This window comes from Octopus sinensis, linkage group LG6, assembly GCF_006345805.1.
Source record: "Octopus sinensis linkage group LG6, ASM634580v1, whole genome shotgun sequence".
NCBI classification, from domain to species: Eukaryota; Metazoa; Mollusca; class Cephalopoda; order Octopoda; family Octopodidae; genus Octopus; species Octopus sinensis.
In genome coordinates, this window is record NC_043002.1 from 11,190,228 (window position 1) to 11,208,568 (window position 18,341).

The window sequence follows — 18,341 nt, forward strand, 5'->3', positions numbered from 1 at the left end:
TTTTTTCGTTGTTAAAAAAGGTGTGTTTCCTTCTTTGAATTTATGCTTTCGTTTCTCGTTGTGTTCTACGTTTATTTGTGGTGTCCTGTACTCATATATGCATGTATATATACATATAGATGTAGGTATGTACATATATGCATGTGTGTATGCATATGTTTTATTTGTTAAAATGTTATTATATGACTGAGCGCCTCGCGTCGTTTCGTTTCTTATCCTCCAAATGGAAAGCCTTCTTCTTTGATAATAAACAGAAAATAGAAGGAAACAAATATGGATTTAAATCTCCCAGAAACCCACCACCAATTCCGGAATTAGAAGCCTTCGAGAAAGACCTTTTCGAGCTTATTAGGAAAATTAAATTCCGCAAATATACCAACCAATTGCAGACAAATATGAGAGAAAAAATTAAGGAGATTAACGACTCGAATAAGATCTTCGTTAATTCTGACAAGACAAGGAACTTATATGCACTTGATAAGGACGTTTATAAACGCCTGATTTCGAATAGTGTCACGGACACATACAAAAAAGACTACACGAATATATACAAAGAGGTGAACTTAGAAGCAAGAGGAATAGCTAACGATCTTAAGATTAGCGATAGGATTGAATACCTTTCACCACGACCAGCTTTTATTACTCTGAAAGACCATAAAGCCAATTTTAGTAGAAACCCCAAATGTAGATTGATAAATCCGGCTAAAACTGAGATAGGAATTATTAGCAAAAATATTTTGGACCGTATTTTAGTTAAGTTAGATAGTGAAGTAGACTTGAGAATTTGGAAGAATAGTAAGTCAGTTATAGAGTGGTTTAAAGGTATTAGCTATAAGAATAATTGTAGTTTCACACAATTCGACATTATTGACTTTTACCCGTCAATATCTAGGACGTTGCTCCTAAGGGCATTGGACTTCGCCAAACAGTATGTCAACATCGATAGCTCGGAAATTGAAATTATTATGCATGCGAGGAAATCGCTTCTTTTTTTCGAGGATTCCACCTGGATTAAGAAGACTGAGGATTCTCTTTTCGATGTACCGATGGGGGCATACGACGGGGCTGAATTATGTATGCTCATAGGAGCCTTTATTCTCCATAATCTAAAAATAGAATTCCCATTTATAGATGCAGGTTTATATAGGGATGACGGCCTTATAGCCACGCATAATCTAAACGGCCATGAATCAGATAGACTTAGGAAGGACCTTATAGCTTTCTTTCAAAGGATGGGCTTACGGATTACGATAGATGCTAACCTGAATAGTGTAGATTTTTTAGACGTAAATTTTAATGTAAGATCGGATAGATTTAAACCTTTCCGTAAGCCCAATGAAAAGCTATCGTATATTAGCAAAGACTCGAACCATCCACCAGTTATCCTTAGCAACTTAGTCAGCAATGTAGGTAGAAGAATATCTTAAATTTCTTCGGACGCGGCAGTATTCCATAATGCTGCACCTTATTACGATAGCGCATTAAAGAATAGTGGATTCTCGGAGAAGATCCAGTTCAACCAGCTTAATGCTGCACGAAGAACTAGGACCAGGAAAGTTTTGTGGTTCAACCCGGCTTTCAATTTGGCCGTAAAGACTAATATAGGTAAGGAATTTTTGAGATTAGTCTCTAAGCATTTTAAGCAGGGTCATAAATTCTACAGAATATTTAATAGAAGAACCCTGAAGGTTAGCTATTCTTGTTGCAGAAATTTCGCCTCTTACATTAGCCAACATAATAGGAAGCTAATTGAGATTAGACATGGTGCCGAGCCCATTAAGAAATGTAATTTCAAAAATGAAAGCTCCTGTCCGTTAGAAGGGAAATGTCTAGTGAAAGGAGTAGTTTATAGAGCCAAGGTGCAAGTGGAAGGCTCATCGGAATACAAGACATACACAGGGGCTTCAGAAAATTCATTTAAAACAAGATTTTATTCTCATAAAAATTCTTTTAAATACCCAGAGAATAGGAAGAAAACCAGCCTAGCAAAATATGTCTGGGAACTAAAAGAAAAGGAAGCCCCACCTTTCAACGTGACATGGAGCATTCTGGACAGGGCGGCACCATACAGGCATGGAGCTTACAAATATAATTTCAAGTGCAGGCTTTGCTTAGAAAAAATGTACATCTTATTCAAAGACAATAATTCTTTGAATCAAAGAAGTGAGTTAATGAACTTATGTAGGCACGCGGCTAAATTTAAAATGTCGAATATAAATATACCATATGGATAGAGTATATATTTTGTATTTTTGATTTTTGATTTTGATTTTGACTCTTGAGCGCTATGACGGACCTATAGCAAAGTCTTATTGTTTCTACATATATATTAGGAAAAACCTACAAACTTTGTTTTCATGTTATTGTATTGCATAGGATTACCTTGATTATTTATATTACCTTGATTATTTATAAATGACCCAAAATAGGATGTTATATTTTATTTTATATGTCTTTCGTATATATTTTTATTAATGCACCCATTTTTTAAAAGCAATGTTTTTTAAAAAAAGCAATGTTGTCATTGCTTGTGCTTAAGCACACATATACACGACGGTATGTATATGTATCCATTCAAACTTGTGTATGTATACTGGTCTCTATAGATGCCAATAACATCGTTTCAAGTTTTTTCCCCACCCCTCCTTCGTTCCTTTTTCTCTCTTTCCCTTTCTTTCGTTCCCCCTCCTTGCTCAGTATATGAGAATTGCTACATAGATGAATTTTAGCTTGCGTGCGAGACGGTTTGCGTGAATATATGTACACATGCTTTTATGTGTATATTTAGATTCATATTCATACGTCTGTATATATATGTATGACGTTTACGCGCATCCTTTTGTGTATGTTGATATATATATGTAGATTTTAATATAAATATGTATTGCAGTATTTATAACAGGTTTAATTTCTATGCATTAATTTGCACTGTCTTCATTAACGGCAATAGGTTTTTCCTCGGTTTTTTCCTCGGATTTTATAATTTTTATAAGTTTTTTTATATATATATACATATATTTTTGACCTTTTTGTTTATCGCTCGAAGATTGCCCGTTTTTTCTCAAGGGCCAATCAAACAAGTCCATTTCTTTTTAAAGGTGTAGCGTTTGTAAGAGTATAGATTGAATTAATATATATGTTCCATTCTAGCAAAAACTGTCTGATGAACGGCAACAAGAAACTCAGAGTAACAGATTTTGTTGAATTTTCTGCTGCTTAAAATAAAGTATATATATATATATATATATATAGATAGATAGATAGATATATGTCCAGGCATTCGTTGTGACAAAAGACGTACTTTTCATAGCTCCGGCCAGTCAGTAGCCAAAGAAGCATATTTCAACTCAAGCCAGCAGTAACTTTCCTTGTTTTTAGTCCCAGAACTTTTGAATTCTACTATTTTACTATTCTACTCTTTTACTACCATCGGAGGATAAATTTATACAAATCTATATACAGCCTGGAGAAACAAATATAAACCAAAACTAAACCCAAGACTAGTTCTAAAACTAGTCCCGTGAGTACAATTCTTTTCTCATTCGGATTTGTACTAAATACACTGAACTCTCCCACACACACCCAGATATAGCCACGCATTTCCGAATATATCGACACAAACTTTTCAACGGTGCATTCATTATTATACATCAAGCCATCAATAACTGACATACAGTGTATAATACTGTCCCACTGAATATGGCCAATAATATTCCAAAACGCCACTGGGTTGAAAATGAAATCAGTTCACTGATAAATGCTTGGTACACTCACCATAACGATTGTGTAAAAGCTAATGTTTACAGTAAAATCGCTTAAAAATTAGCAAAACAATCATTTCACAGATCTGTAAAACAGATCGAAAATAAAATAAAAGAGATCTGAAGATCATTTCCTATTTTCCACACGCCAGCGCCGCCTTGGCTTTCTTCCGTGCCGGTGGCACGTTAAAAGCTCCAACCGATCGTGGCCGATGCCGGACCCCCCTGGCACCTGTGCAGGTGGCACGTAAAAAGCACCCACTACACTCACGGAGTGGTTTCCGTTAGGAAGGGCATCCAGCTGTAGAAACTCTGCCAGATCAGACTGGAGCCTGGTGCAGCCCCTGGCTTCACAGACCCCGGTCGAACCGTCCAACCCGTGCTAGCGCGGAAAACGGCCGTTAAACGATGATGATGATGACATGGCAACACTAGAAGCCATACTTGTCAATGGATGTAGTGCACCAAATGACCCAACTCCAACAAGTCAGGGGTCACTTCAACAAACAACAAACAACATCCTCATTGATATCGCTATCTGACCTAATTCCACCCAACACTACCTTGGCAAGCCAGGACTCACTATCACAACAACAACAGCCTGCTACTGCTACTACATTGGCAGCACCTTGTTTGGCACCTGTATCTGACCCGATTCCACCCAGCCCTACTGTTGCAAGTCAAGTTTCACTGCTGCTACAGCAACAACAACAACAACAACACTCTGCTACTGCTACTACAATAGGACCACTGACCAACGAGCCTGCCAGAATAGAAAAACCTCTACTACACCCACGTCAAACACCCTGTCGTTACCATTCTCAAGGCAACTGTAGATTTGGCCCCAGTGGCACCAACAACAAGGGACACTGTGCTTTTTTCCATCCCACCTTATGTCGTAGACTTGTTAAGGGCACCTGTCCATATGGTATAACGGGAAAAAACTGCCCTCACCTTCACCCCAAATACTGTCCTAAATACAGAGTCCATGGTCCTGATCCCAAATATGGATGCACAAAAGGCAATGGATGCACCTTCTTCCATCCTAAACTGTGCCAAACTTCTGTGTCACTAAGGATGTGCTTGAACCCAGAATGCAACCACCACCATCTGAAGGGCACAAAACGATCACAAAATAAATATAAACAGCAACAGAGGAGATCTTCGACAACAATAAAAACAAAATACAACCACGTTTCCCCTCCTACAATCAAACAACGAAGACAGAACTATGAAAAAACCATAACACCAAAAAACATAAACATGAACTATGTATCCTCTGACCAAGTGGCAAGCCAAAGAGGCAACTCTTTTTTACTGACTTACCTAGAAAATATGAAGGCCGACCTAAGCCAGGAGATCCAACGAGCTATCAGCAACCATTTATGCAAATCACAAGGACCACACACCCACTACCAACAAGAAAATCATACACACACAGCTCCATACAAAAACTACCCACATTGTTACCACTGAACAACTTAGAAGAAATGTAAACATCAAACTTCACTTACCTCGACATTCCTATTAAATGTACGTGGCATCAACCCATCAATTATTGCCCAAAAATGGAAGATCCCATATATAGAGAGTTGGCTTGCCAAAAGGGCACTTTGCTTCCCTTTCTTTATCCTTACAGAGACTCACCTGAACAACACCCATATGGACGCCAAGGTGAAAATAAAATATTTCACCATTGTTCGTGCGGATCGCACAGACCGAAATAAGGGAGGGACAGCCATCTTTAGCCATGACTCCTTTTCACTTGATGCCAAGGACATATTTTCCAATGGCTATTGTGAATCTACATCACTGTTCAACAAAGCCAAAGACATAATCATTGTTGGTCTTTACAGGCCTCCCCAAGCACCTCTAAAGTGCTTTGAAGAGTGCCTTAACAAAATCAAGCCCTTCCTTCAAAAATACAACTCCGCAAACATACTAGTGATGGGTGATTTTAACCTCCCTCATATAAACTGACCCACAAATACTCTGAAGTTAGGCAAATGCTCTACATCAGATAAAGCAGCAGCAGAATTACTATTTAATCTAATGGATAAATTCTTCCTGACTCAGCTAGTGCTCGAACCAACAAGACAGAATAAAACGATCTTGGATCTAATATTAACCACTCTAGCTCCGTTCACAGTATTTCAGTTGAAAAAACTCTCCTCTCAGACCACGACATGGTACTTTGCAATTTTAATTTCTGACATATAAAAACTAAACCAGCCAATCCCAATCCATGGCACTCATTTGACAACATAAACTTCCACACAGCGGACTGGGGAGCAATCAGAAAGGATCTGTCTTTCATCGACTGGTCTTTTACTCTCAATTCCACCCATATTGAGACCGCATGGCAGCACTTTGAGAACATTGTCACCTATACATGCTCTAAACACGCTCCCAAGAAATCTACTAACACAAACAGAAACCGGCTCCCTAAAAAGAAAAAAACACTCATCAAGCGCATCAAAAGACTCAATAAAAAAATCAACTAATTAAAATATTCCCACATACAACATCCACATTCAACAACAATGAAAAGGCTAGAGTTGGAAAAACTGCAGGCCGACATGAAAACCTCCATTGAAAATCAAAGAGCTGTGGAGGAACAGTGGGTAATCAAAATCATCAAACAGAACCCAAAAGTATTCTATTCTTATGCAAATAAGCATAGAACCACTGTTCTCTTTAACTTTTATATACTCTCTCTCGTACCTCTATCCCACCCTGTCTCTTTTTTTCTCTCTTCTCTCCGCTCCCTCTCAGGTCAATCCCCTTATCTCTCTTCCTCTCTTTGTCCCTTTACTTCTTTCTCTCTACCACACCTCTATCCCGCTCTCTCTCTCTCCTCCTTCTGCTGATCTACCACTCTTTCTCTCTCCTCTCAGGTCAATCTCCTTGTCTCTCTCTCTCCCCGGTTAATTTGCCACCCCCTTTCTCCCCTTCATCTTTTTTCTTCTCTTCTCTCCCTCTCAGGTCAATCTCCTTATCTTTCCTCCTCTCTCTGTTCCTCTATTTCACTCTCTCACTGTATCCCAAATAAAGATGTCACAGAACTGGTCCGCAAAAGAATTGCAATTGTTTGTCTGTGCTTGGAAGATTGCCGAAGGTGACTCCTCAAACAACATCATTGCAGCGGCACTTAAAAGTAATGATTTCTCCAGGACCACCGCCAGATAGAGCAGAAGAAATGCGAATTCCTCCGTTCACATGCTCTAATTAGACAACATATGGATACACTTGACATGATCTTGGGAGGTGACTGTACCAGGGATGACAAAAAGGGTGGAGAAAGAATCTAGGACCCAACAATCCCTCAGAAGAGCAAATCCAAAGACACAACTGAGAGACCTGCAACCAAGGGAAACAATGGCACTTGCTCAGCACCCCAACACACCTGAAGACCAAAGGGGTGTGATGGCCGAAAAAGGAAAGCACCTTAACACCGAGAGGAAGCAAGAGGTAAAAGAAAAGAAAAAGAAAAAGAACACAGCAAAAACTGTTCAGAAAAAACGGAAGAGCCCCAGCAAGAGCTACAGGAGTTTCAAGGGCAAAAACAGGAGCATCTGCAAATTCTACCTGCAAGGAAACTGCTGTCATGACAACGATGGTGCAAACTGTCGTTTTGCCCTGCCAAAACCGCATGGGCCCAAGACAACAATCCCTCCCCCGGGGAGGACAAAAAGAAAAAGAAAAATACCAAAGAAGGAAAAATGGCACACTGACTACTCCCGAAAGACGATATGCGGATGTAGTGCACGGTCCAAAAAGGATACTGCATAGCCCAACAAATGGCCAGCTTTACCCAGATGTGAGAAGGGCAACAGCTGAACAGCAATCTTTTTTGTGCATGGCACAAAGAATTGTCCAGCAGCTGACCTGGCTACAAACACAAAGCTGGAACTATACCTACCACCACATAAGGCCATCACCAACAGATGCAGGATGGCCACCACAAACACCAACACGCACGTCACAAAAATATTTCTACTGAACATAGGAGGGCTGCTGCGTGGCAACTGTTAAAGGAAAATCTCATTCCTGAGAGACCTTGCGGCATGCAATCAAGCTCTATGCATGGCACTCATAGAAACGCATCTTACCTGATATAGGGGAGGCAGAAATAAACATACCGCAATAGAAAAGAGATAGAAAAGAGAGGAGTGATGCTGGAGTTGTATGTATATATATATATATAGATATATATATATATATATGTATATATATATATATAATATATATATATATATATTATATATATATATATATATATATATATATATATATATATATATATATATAATATATAGATAGATAGACAGAGAGAGAGAGATGTGTGTATATGTATATATCTCTATTTATAAAACTGAAATGCGAAAAGTTTGTTTGTTTGTTTGACTCGGCCGCTTGGCCCACATTCAACGCCACTACATCCCGTCAGATTGACTCCAAAATTTACAGGGACATGTAAAATGAGGTGGCGATGCCCGTGGGCTATGTTAGAAATCCCTATCTTAAAAGGTGTCATTGCTAGGGCCAAAAACCCACTTTGACAAGTCCACTCTCAGTCTTTTATGTATCTGTCTTCCTCACTCACTCACTCTATTTCCTCCCTTCCCATCACTTTCTATATATAACATCGATTCGTCAAACGGCATTCTACAGCGCTTTCACACTCTCTCTCTCTACACGTCTGTCTGCATTCATACAGACAATTATCATCGCTACGACCACCACACAGGTTTGGGTGGCCGCACAGCTAGAGTTAGACAACGGTTAATAACATTCGATGTTGATAATGCCTGGATTGTTCCATTCAACCCTTTGCTTTCCAAAACATTTAATGCACACATTAATGTTGAGTACTGCAGCTCAGTGAGATGCATACAATACCTCTGCAAGTACATTAATAAGGGCGATGATATGGCCGTGTTTGTGTTCAGTGATGAAGACCTTAGACATGACGAAATTAAGCAATTCATTTTGGATCGGTATGTATCCTCCAATTATGCAGCGTGGCACATTTTTTGATACGAGATTCATCTAAGCTCACCATCAGTTTTCCACCCGAATGTTCATTTACAGAAGAGACAGCTGGTTTACTTCACAGAGAAAAATGCACGTCAAGTCATTGAAAATCCAAAAGGGACTACGCTTACAGCATTTTAAAAATTGTGTTCAGTTGATGAGTTTTCTGCTACTCTCATTTACCCTGAAGTACCGGAATATTACACATACAACAATAATTGGAAGCGCACAATCATGAGAACAAATATTATGAATCAGATATTTATTGGGTTAATTTATATATATATGTGTGTGTGTGTGTATCTATATATAAATATGTATATATACAAAGTGTATATATATATATATATATATATATATATAATAGTTATCGCCATACTAATATGGCATTCTTATAAAAATAAGAAAAAAAAAGAAAAAAGCTGTCCGCTTATTAGCTCCATGAGGCCATCGCCTTAAGTTAGCTATTTGATACACAAAATGTATCCATATAACCTTCGAACAAGGGAGGTCAGTCGCTCCACACTACTTGACCGGCAGCTACAGACGCGTTTCGGAGTATTGCCCCTTTTCAATGCAGCGTAGCCAGCAGTAGGTGTCGCTTCCGACAATCTCTGTTCGATGGTTTTATTTACCTAGTTTCGGTGGAATACATCCACTTGTTTTCAATAATAGAAATATTAAAATAACTAAGTCTCTCTAAAAGAGAACAGCGGCAGCGTTCCCGGAAAATAATAGTTATCGCCATACTAATATGGCATTCTTATAAAAATAAGAAAAAAGCTGTCCGCTTATTAGCTCCATGAGGCCATCGCCTTAAGTTAGCTATTTGATACACAAACTGTATCCATATAACCTTCGAATGCCATATTAGTATGGCGATAACTATTATTTTCCGGGAACGCTGCCGCTGTTCTCTTTTAGAGAGACTTAGTTATTTTAATATTTCTATTATTGAAAACAAGTGGATGTATTCCACCGAAACTAGGTAAATAAAACCATCGAACAGAGATTGTCGGAAGCGACACCTACTGGCTGGCTACGCTGCATTGAAAAGGGGCAATACTCCGAAACGCGTCTGTAGCTGCCGGTCAAGTAGTGTGGAGCGACTGACCTCCCTTGTTCGAAGGTTATATGGATACAGTTTGTGTATCAAATAGCTAACTTAAGGCGATGGCCTCATGGAGCTAATAAGCGGACAGCTTTTTTCTTTTTTTTTTTTTCTTATTTTTATAAGAATGCCATATTAGTATGGCGATAACTATTATTTTCCGGGAACGCTGCCGCTGTTCTCTTTTAGAGAGACTTAGTTATTTTAATATTTCTATTATATATATATATATATATATATATATATATATATATATATATATATATTTATATAATTGTATACATTTATATATATCCACACTCTTACCTGTGCGTAGAGCGGGTCACCTTCAGCTAGTATATATAATATATTATATATATATTATATATATATACACACATACATACATACATATATATATATATCGATAGATAAACTTACTTGGAAATGGATGCATGGCGTAATCATATAAATTATATATATATATATATTATATATATATATATATTAATATGTGTGTGTGTGTGTGTGTGTGTGTATGTGGTGTATGCATATATAACATACTTACATATAAATGTATATATATGTGTGTGTTAATGCTTGTTTTTATGTTTAGTTATAATACAGTTTTTCTTTCTAAGTTTTAGCCACTTAAGCGGTCATCGGATGATGGCTTAACTGGCCAAAACTCTGAAGCCACTGTCAACAATATTCCTTTTTTTTTTTTTGAGGACAAACACACACACACACATATCACATAAAAACTAGATATATGTCAGAACAATAGCATATCACATGATAGAGTGTGCTGTTTATTAGAATAGTGAGATATTCCGTGAATCACTGTGATATTAATACTTTTTTTTTTAATATCAATAATTTATTGTAAATAAATTCAAAATTGTTTCTGAATAAATAAAAAGAATATGTTTATATTTATTTTTTAATTTGTTTGTATTTATTGTTGATTTTGATATTTGATGAACGACCCTTTCCTGTGTCTGTGGCTATGTGGTAAGTAGCTTGGTTACCAACCACATGGTTCTGGGTTCAGTCCCACTGCATGGCATCTTGTGCAAGTGTCTTCTACTATAGCCTTGGGCTGATCAAAGCCTTATGAGTGGATTTGGTAGACAGAAACTGAAAAAGCCCATCGTATATATGTATATATATCTTTAAATCCTTAAAAATGTTTCAGTCCGAAGGCTGTGGCCATGCTGGGGCATACATACATATATATATATATATATATGTATGTGTGTGTGTGTTTGTGTGTCTGTGTTTGTCCCCCCAGCATCGCTTGACAACCGATGCTGGTGTGTTTACATCCCCATAGCTTAGCAGTTCAGCAAAAGAGACCGATAGAATAAATACTAGGCTTACAAAGAATAAGTCCTGGGGTCGATTTGCTTGACTAAAGGCGGTGCTCCTGCATGGCCACAGTCAAATGACTGAAACAAGTAAAACAGTAAAAGAGTAAACTTCAATGAATATCTTGTATCGAGTACAATATCCTCTTGGTGGTGGAAATCCCATTCATGGTAAGTCAGAAGGATAAGGGCAATTCAAATGACCATTAAGTGTTGCTGTATTGTATCTCTTAAACAACACCTACAGAACAGTAAAAGTCAATTAGTACATTAATTGTGTGCATAATAATAAAAGTAAATAATGTCTTAGGATTACCTAGAGAAATCTTGGGTGAGAATCACCATCGTTTTAACGACCACTTTTCCATGCCTGCATGGGCCAAATAGAATTCATTGAGGCAGATTATAGCTGGATGCCCTTGTTGCCCATACTAACCTGTCATTTCTAACCCTCACCTGTACTTTTCCCCATGGTTGCACATCTTCCCTCAGAAGACTGAATATTAACAACACCCTTTGTACGATGCTAAAACTATTTACAATTCTATCTACAAGACAGATTGTCCTGGCATTCATACCAATGTTATGCCAGAATCCTTCCTTCTTGAGACATGCCAGGCTCATAAAAGCCAGTTTCCCAGTTTCAGTGGCATAGAAATTCCCCACCTGGACAGGACGCCAGTCCGTCGCAGGATTACTCATTTTTGCCAGCTGAGTGGACTGGAGCAACGTGAAATAAAGTGTTTTGCTCAAGAGCACAACGCATCGTCCGGTCCAGGAATCAAAACCACAACTTTACAATCATGAGTTCAACACCTTAACCACTAAGCCATGCGCCTCCACATGCCAAAATGAGAATGTATCTACAACTTTAAGAATAAAGAATGTTGATGGAATATTCCAATGAAAACAGCAATCCAGTCAAACACAATTGACATGATGTTGTTGTATGACACAAGGAATGAAGTCATGCCCAGGAAATGTGAATATTATGTCTAAAGTTGGGTGGGATGGAAACAAGCATCTATGGGGTAACTTATGTAGCAGTTACAAATCTTGTATGTGAGCTAGAGATATTCATCTGTACTTATTACATAGCCACAGAGAGTTAGCAGCAAACTAGCCCCATGCCGGTGGCATGCAAAAGGCAGCATTTGAGTGTGATCATTACCTCTGTCACCTTATTGGCACTTGTGCTGGTGGCATGTGAAACATTTGAGCGAGGGCGTTGCTAGTGCCGCTGGACTGGTTCCTGTGTAAGTGGCACATAAAAAGCACAATTTGAGCATGGGCCTTGCCAGTACCGCCTGACTGGCCCTCGTGCCGGTGGCACGTAAAAGTACCCACTACACTCTCGGAGTGGTTGGCGTTAGGAAAGGCATCCAGCTGTAGAAACTCTGCCAGATCAGATGGAGTCTGATGCAGCCTTCTGGTTCGCAAGATTTCAGTCAAATCGTCCAACCCATACTAGCGGACGTTAAACGATGATGATGATGAGTTGTGCATAAAAGCTTTACAACATAGAGATTTTCCAACAAAGAACACAGCAAACTGATTTCAGCATCATTTATTGCTTATTTTCCATGCTGGCATGTGTTGGACGGTTTGACTGGATCTGACGAGTCACAGGGTTGCATCGGGTTCTAATGTCATCTCCAGTATGATTTCTACAGCTGGATGCCATTCCGACTGGCACCACTGATGCCACCAAATAACTTGCAAGAGAAAGGTAAAGGGAAAAGACACCCCACCAGCAACATGAGAGGGAGGGTGTGTTTGAGAGAGGAGGTGGCTTTATGCCAGCTGTTGAAGACTAAAGTATGATAGTGGGTCAAGCACTGGTGTCTTGCTATACAGGAGATACAGGGCTGCCCTGCGTTATACATGAGAGCAGGTGAGAATAGCTATGATAAAGATAAAGATGATAGTGATGGAATACCAGAACATACTTTCAAGACACAAGAAAGTGAGTATGAGAAAGAATCATCATCATCGTTTAACGTCCGCTTTCCATACTAGCATGGGTTGGACGATTTTGACTGAGGGCTGGCGAACCAGATGGCTGCATCAGGCTCCAATCTTGATCTGGCAGAGTTTCTACAACTGGATGCCCTTCCTAACGCCAACCACTCCAAGAGTGTAGTGGGTGCTTTTATGTGCCACCGGCACGGGGGTCAGTTAGGCGGTGCTGGCAACGTCCTCGCTCGAATGTTTTTACACCTGCCACCAGCACAAGTGCCAGTAAGGTGACGCTGGTAACGATCATGCTCGAATAGTGTCTTTTACGTGCCACCGGCACAGAAGCCAGTTAGCCACAGTAAATCAGGAGGGAAAAAAAGTGTGAGTAATTTCATAAGAATGTGAGATCAGAGTGACAGATGGTTAAAGATGAGGGTGTAGAGGTGGATGTTGAGATTGATGAAGAAGGGTGGAGGTGTGATTGATAGGAAATATCAGTATGGAGGGGTGCATGTAAGAGTGATAGAAGTGGCTTGGAGAAATGACATTTGTTATTCATCTGTTATTTATTGTTTGTGATGGCACAGGCATGTTTTAAAGGGGCGAGTTTCCTAAAATGATCATATGTGCACACCCTTTTAGTACAATAGTGTGATTATGTATGTGTTTATGTGTATCTATTATATGTGTGCAAGTATATACCTTCACATGCGCACATACTAATTCACAAATTCCTGATGTTGTATGGATCCAAACACAAAGGCCATTGTTACTCTGGGAGTGACCAGCTTGAATTCCCCAAAGAACTTAAATCTCAAAGAAACACACAATGAATCTAAATAAGAATGATTTTTAATTCATCTACAAATTTCCAGCCAAGAAATTCCAGATTTTTCTTGTTTCACATTACCATCAGTACCTTGAAATTATTTGAGCCTAACCCCAACAAATTATTTGTTGCGCTTTAGCAGCGGCAGTCTCTAACCAGGCAGCAGCAAGTAACAGGCGGTGAGCTGGCAGAAACATTAGCACGTTGTCGAAATGTGTAGCCGTATTTCGTCTGCCGTTACGTCCTGAGTTCAAATTTCGTCGAGGTCGACTTTGCCTCTCATCCTTTCGGGGTCGATTAAATAAGTACAGGGGGTGGTGGTGACCCCTGTTGTACTCTTTCGCTCCAACTTTCTCTCACTCTTTCTTCCTGTTTCTTGTCTCCGACTTCCTACGCAACCGCTGAGCCTGGATGCGCATTCATCCATCCGTCGATGCTCTCGGTGTCGGGGGTTGACCTGCTTTCACTTCTGCGGGTCTTACGAATAGCAAAGGACCACGTTTCGGACTTCTCCTATCTTGCGAGCTCTGGGACGAAGACCGTTCGCTCAACAACAACAGCAGCAGTAGCAGCAGATTATGGAGTGATGATGATGACTGCCGGAAGGTAACGTAAAGTATTGTACAACTGGAATTCTTCCCTCGGTCCACCAAAATATCTCAAATCTGAAGGTTATGGAATTGTGAGTTATCTCCCTTACACTCCAGCCGGTGAGTTAATTAAATCGCCGCCGTGACATGTGCTTCTTCTTCAAACAACATCACTTAATTAGAGGTTTACGTTGAGCATGGCTGGACACTTCCGACGTAAAATCGCATCTAAAGTAAGTTCTTATGTTTTCTTAAAAATAACAGATCAAAACCATGTGCTGACAAGTGGAAATATTATTCAGTGGACCAAATGCTTCGCGGCATTTCTTTCGACTCTTTATGTTCTTAGTTCAAATACCGCTTTGGTCGACTTTGCCTTTCATTCTCTCAGGGTCGATAAAATAACATATGATTTGAACATTGGGTCGATGTGACCGACATCCTCCTCCTCTCAAAAATACTGGCCTTTTACTGAAATTAAAAAGGAGTTATTATTATTATTGTTTGTAATATGTTGGGGTCCGTTGCGGAAACCGTGACCTGCTTTCGTTCCTCGGTTGTAAACATTGTTTATTGTATTCGTTGTTAATGACTTTGAGAAAGCAAAATAGTGAAGATATTACATCGTCTTTATTCCTTTTATAATAAATTCCATACCTTATTTTTCTGCAACTCATCTTCAAATGAATTGGACGGTGTTTTAAAGTTGTTTAGCCCAAGGTCAACTTTGCAACAGAAAAAAAACCTATGATCAGCTGTAACATTCGCTTTATGTCTCTATGTATCTCGGACAACATTATCCAATGTGTCTTCTTTTATTTATAGACAAGTATGATCTAAAGGATGTTTTGGCTGTCATTTCATGCAAATTAAGCAACCACATAGGAATTACCCTCGATGGCTCGCGTCCTTTGTTGTTTGGTGTAGGGTTAAGTCCTCAACAAACACAGGCTGCGAACCAGTTTCGATTCCTGTTGGATTCTTTTCCGTTTACTCGTATTACTAATTACCCTTGAATAATAGACTAAATACACTGCTTCTCGTTTTTTCTTCTATGAATCTCTCAGGTTTATTCCATACTTTATTATCTAATATGATTATGGACGAGCATTTACCTTGACCGCTTTCTATATTGAATTTCGAATCTCAAATCCCATTTACTTGGAACTGACGCTAAAAGTCTTAACATTTCATTATTGATTTCCTTCCATCTTATTATTTTGTGATTTCCTGACAAATGACCTTTTCGTCTGTTACGAATAAAACTTTCGTAGAAGTACCAATAGTACTATTTGTAGAAGCTGTAATAATAATTTATTATTGTATAATAGCAATGGAAGTAGTAACCATAGTAATGGTAGAGAAGTTATATTACTTTTAAAGCAACGTTTTTAAAGAAAATAATGACAATTCACACTTAATAGGAATGTGTGTGTGTGTATGATACCTTGCCTGTAAATCGCTCTGAATAGTTAACAAGGAGTCCTTATTAAGATCGGAAACTGGGTATCCTTTCAGTAAAACTTCGTGAGTTGATAGATAGGCGGATTCGATAGAGCATCGCACAAATGCTTTCCCTGCCCTTTAAATCCTTATTTCGATTCCCACTGAAATCAGCTTTACCTTTCTTCGATCCAGTCAAATTCTGGATCTATTTGCTTTCCTATAATGTAGCCTACATATCAATGGAATGATAAGTAAGAGAAAAATATCCGAAAACTATTGAACTTTCTTGCATAGATTACTTCATTCAACATTTATGTAGTGAGAATATATGTTCAGTATCAAGTATTGATATGACTGCGTGTATATTATTAGAAGAATTCTTACAGAGAAGAAGAATAAATTTAAGAACTATATATTTACTACACTAACATAAATAAATGGTCACATTTTTTTTTACGAATAATTTTGCTTTTTGTTCTGAACGCTTTTTATCAGTCTTTTTGTTTGGTTTCATATAGTAACTATTTGATTTGTTATTGTTTCAATATACGTTTATGAAAGCATGGCTTCAGTGGATCCACGAAATTAACGCTGACGTTAAGTATCTGACAAGTACAATAATGGTTACGAATTTTGTCACGGGATCAATAGTTTTTGAGGGGGAAAAGGAAGTCGATTACATCGACCCCCCAGTACTTGACTGGTCTCGAAAGAACGAAAGGCAAAGTCGACCTCGGTGTTATTTGTAACCCTCGTTCTGTTTAATGGGTTGAGTTATCGCACTTTGGAACTTGGAATAAGAAGACGAATGTCTGATACTAATGATACTTACTCTATCAGACCCTTTTTGCTGAACAGCTAAGTTACGGAGACGTAAACACACCAGCATCGGTTTTCAAGCAACATACATATATATACACACACATACATATATATATACATGCACATACATATATATTACATGCCTCTGTGTCAGTGGCACGTAAAAAGCACCATCCGAACGTGGCTGATGCCAGTGCCGCCTGACTGGCTCCTCATGTTACTGAACTCTTTTTATTCTCCCTGGAATGCATGTACGCTTTTCATGTTCTTATATCTTCATTTACTTCATTTATATACTCTTTACTCTTTACTCTTTTACTTGTTTCAGTCATTTGACTGCGGCCATACTGGAGCACCGCCTTTAGTCGAGCAAATCGACCCCGGGACTTATTCTTTGTAAGCCCAGTACTTATTCTATCGGTCTCTTTTGCCGAATCGCTAAGTGACGGGGTCGTAAACACACCAGCATCGGTTGTCAAGCGATGTTGGGGAGGGGACAAACACAGACACACAAACACACACACACATACATATATACGACAGGCTTCTTTCAGTTTCCGTCTACCAAATCCACTCACAAGGCATTGGTCGGCCCGTGGCTATAGCAGAAGACACTTGCCCAAGATGCCATGCAGTGGGACTGAACCCGGAACCATGTGGTTGGTTAGCAAGCTACTTACCACACAGCCACTCCTATTATTGTTATTATTATTTTTTATAGTTTGAATTTTTAATATAAACACGTATCCCATCCAAGTCTTATAAATCACTGTAAGCACGATTTCATTTTTGGATATAAGGTACTGACAACTGAAATTTTTATCTTCTACAAAAGGCGGTGCTACAGCATGGCCACAGTCAAATGACTGAAAAAGTAGATGAGTAAACAAAACAAAAAAAAAAGGGAGAAGACCATAACGGGTAATAACAAAACATTCGGACAGTTAGATGATACAAAAAAGGACAGGAAAAACCAAGGACGGGTCGTTCGGAGCTTTCAGTCTTCAGTCAAGTACCAGATTGTCTTTGCAATTTCAACCGGTTACTCTCAAGTATATATATATAGTATCGTCTGACTGGCCCTCGTGCCAGTGGCATGTAAAAGCACCCACTACACTCTCGGAGTGGTTGGCATTAGGAAGGGCATCCAGCTGTAGAAACTCTGCCAGATTAAGATTGGAGCCTAGTGCAGCCATCTGGTTCACCAGCCCACAGTCAAATTGTCCAATTCATGCCAGCATGGAAAGCGGACTTTAAACCATGATGATTTATATATATATATATAGATATATATATAGGGAGCTTGCTTCCTAGCTACATGGTTTCGGGTTCAGTCCCACTGCGTGGCACTTTGGGTACGTGTCTTCCACTATAGCCCCGAGCCGACCGGAGCTTTGCGATTGAATTCGGTAGGTGGAAGTTACTGCCGTGTGTGTA

The 18,341-nt window shown here is 39.0% G+C and overlaps 1 protein-coding gene across 3 annotated transcripts in view; it reads left to right on the forward strand.

Moving 5' to 3' along the window:
* Window positions 1-14,709: 14,709 nt before the first annotated feature.
* LOC115213381 (probable arginine--tRNA ligase, mitochondrial) overlaps window positions 14,710-18,341 on the forward strand; it is a 46,093-nt gene continuing 42,461 nt past the window's right edge. For all 3 annotated transcript variants that reach the window (XR_004999569.1, XR_004999570.1, XM_029782325.2), the window contains exon 1: window positions 14,710-14,869. Coding sequence is in view for 1 of the 3 variants with exons in the window: in XM_029782325.2 (XP_029638185.1) it covers window positions 14,834-14,869 (36 nt within the window). In the remaining 2 variants the exon portion in view is untranslated. The remainder of the gene's footprint in view (window positions 14,870-18,341) is intronic.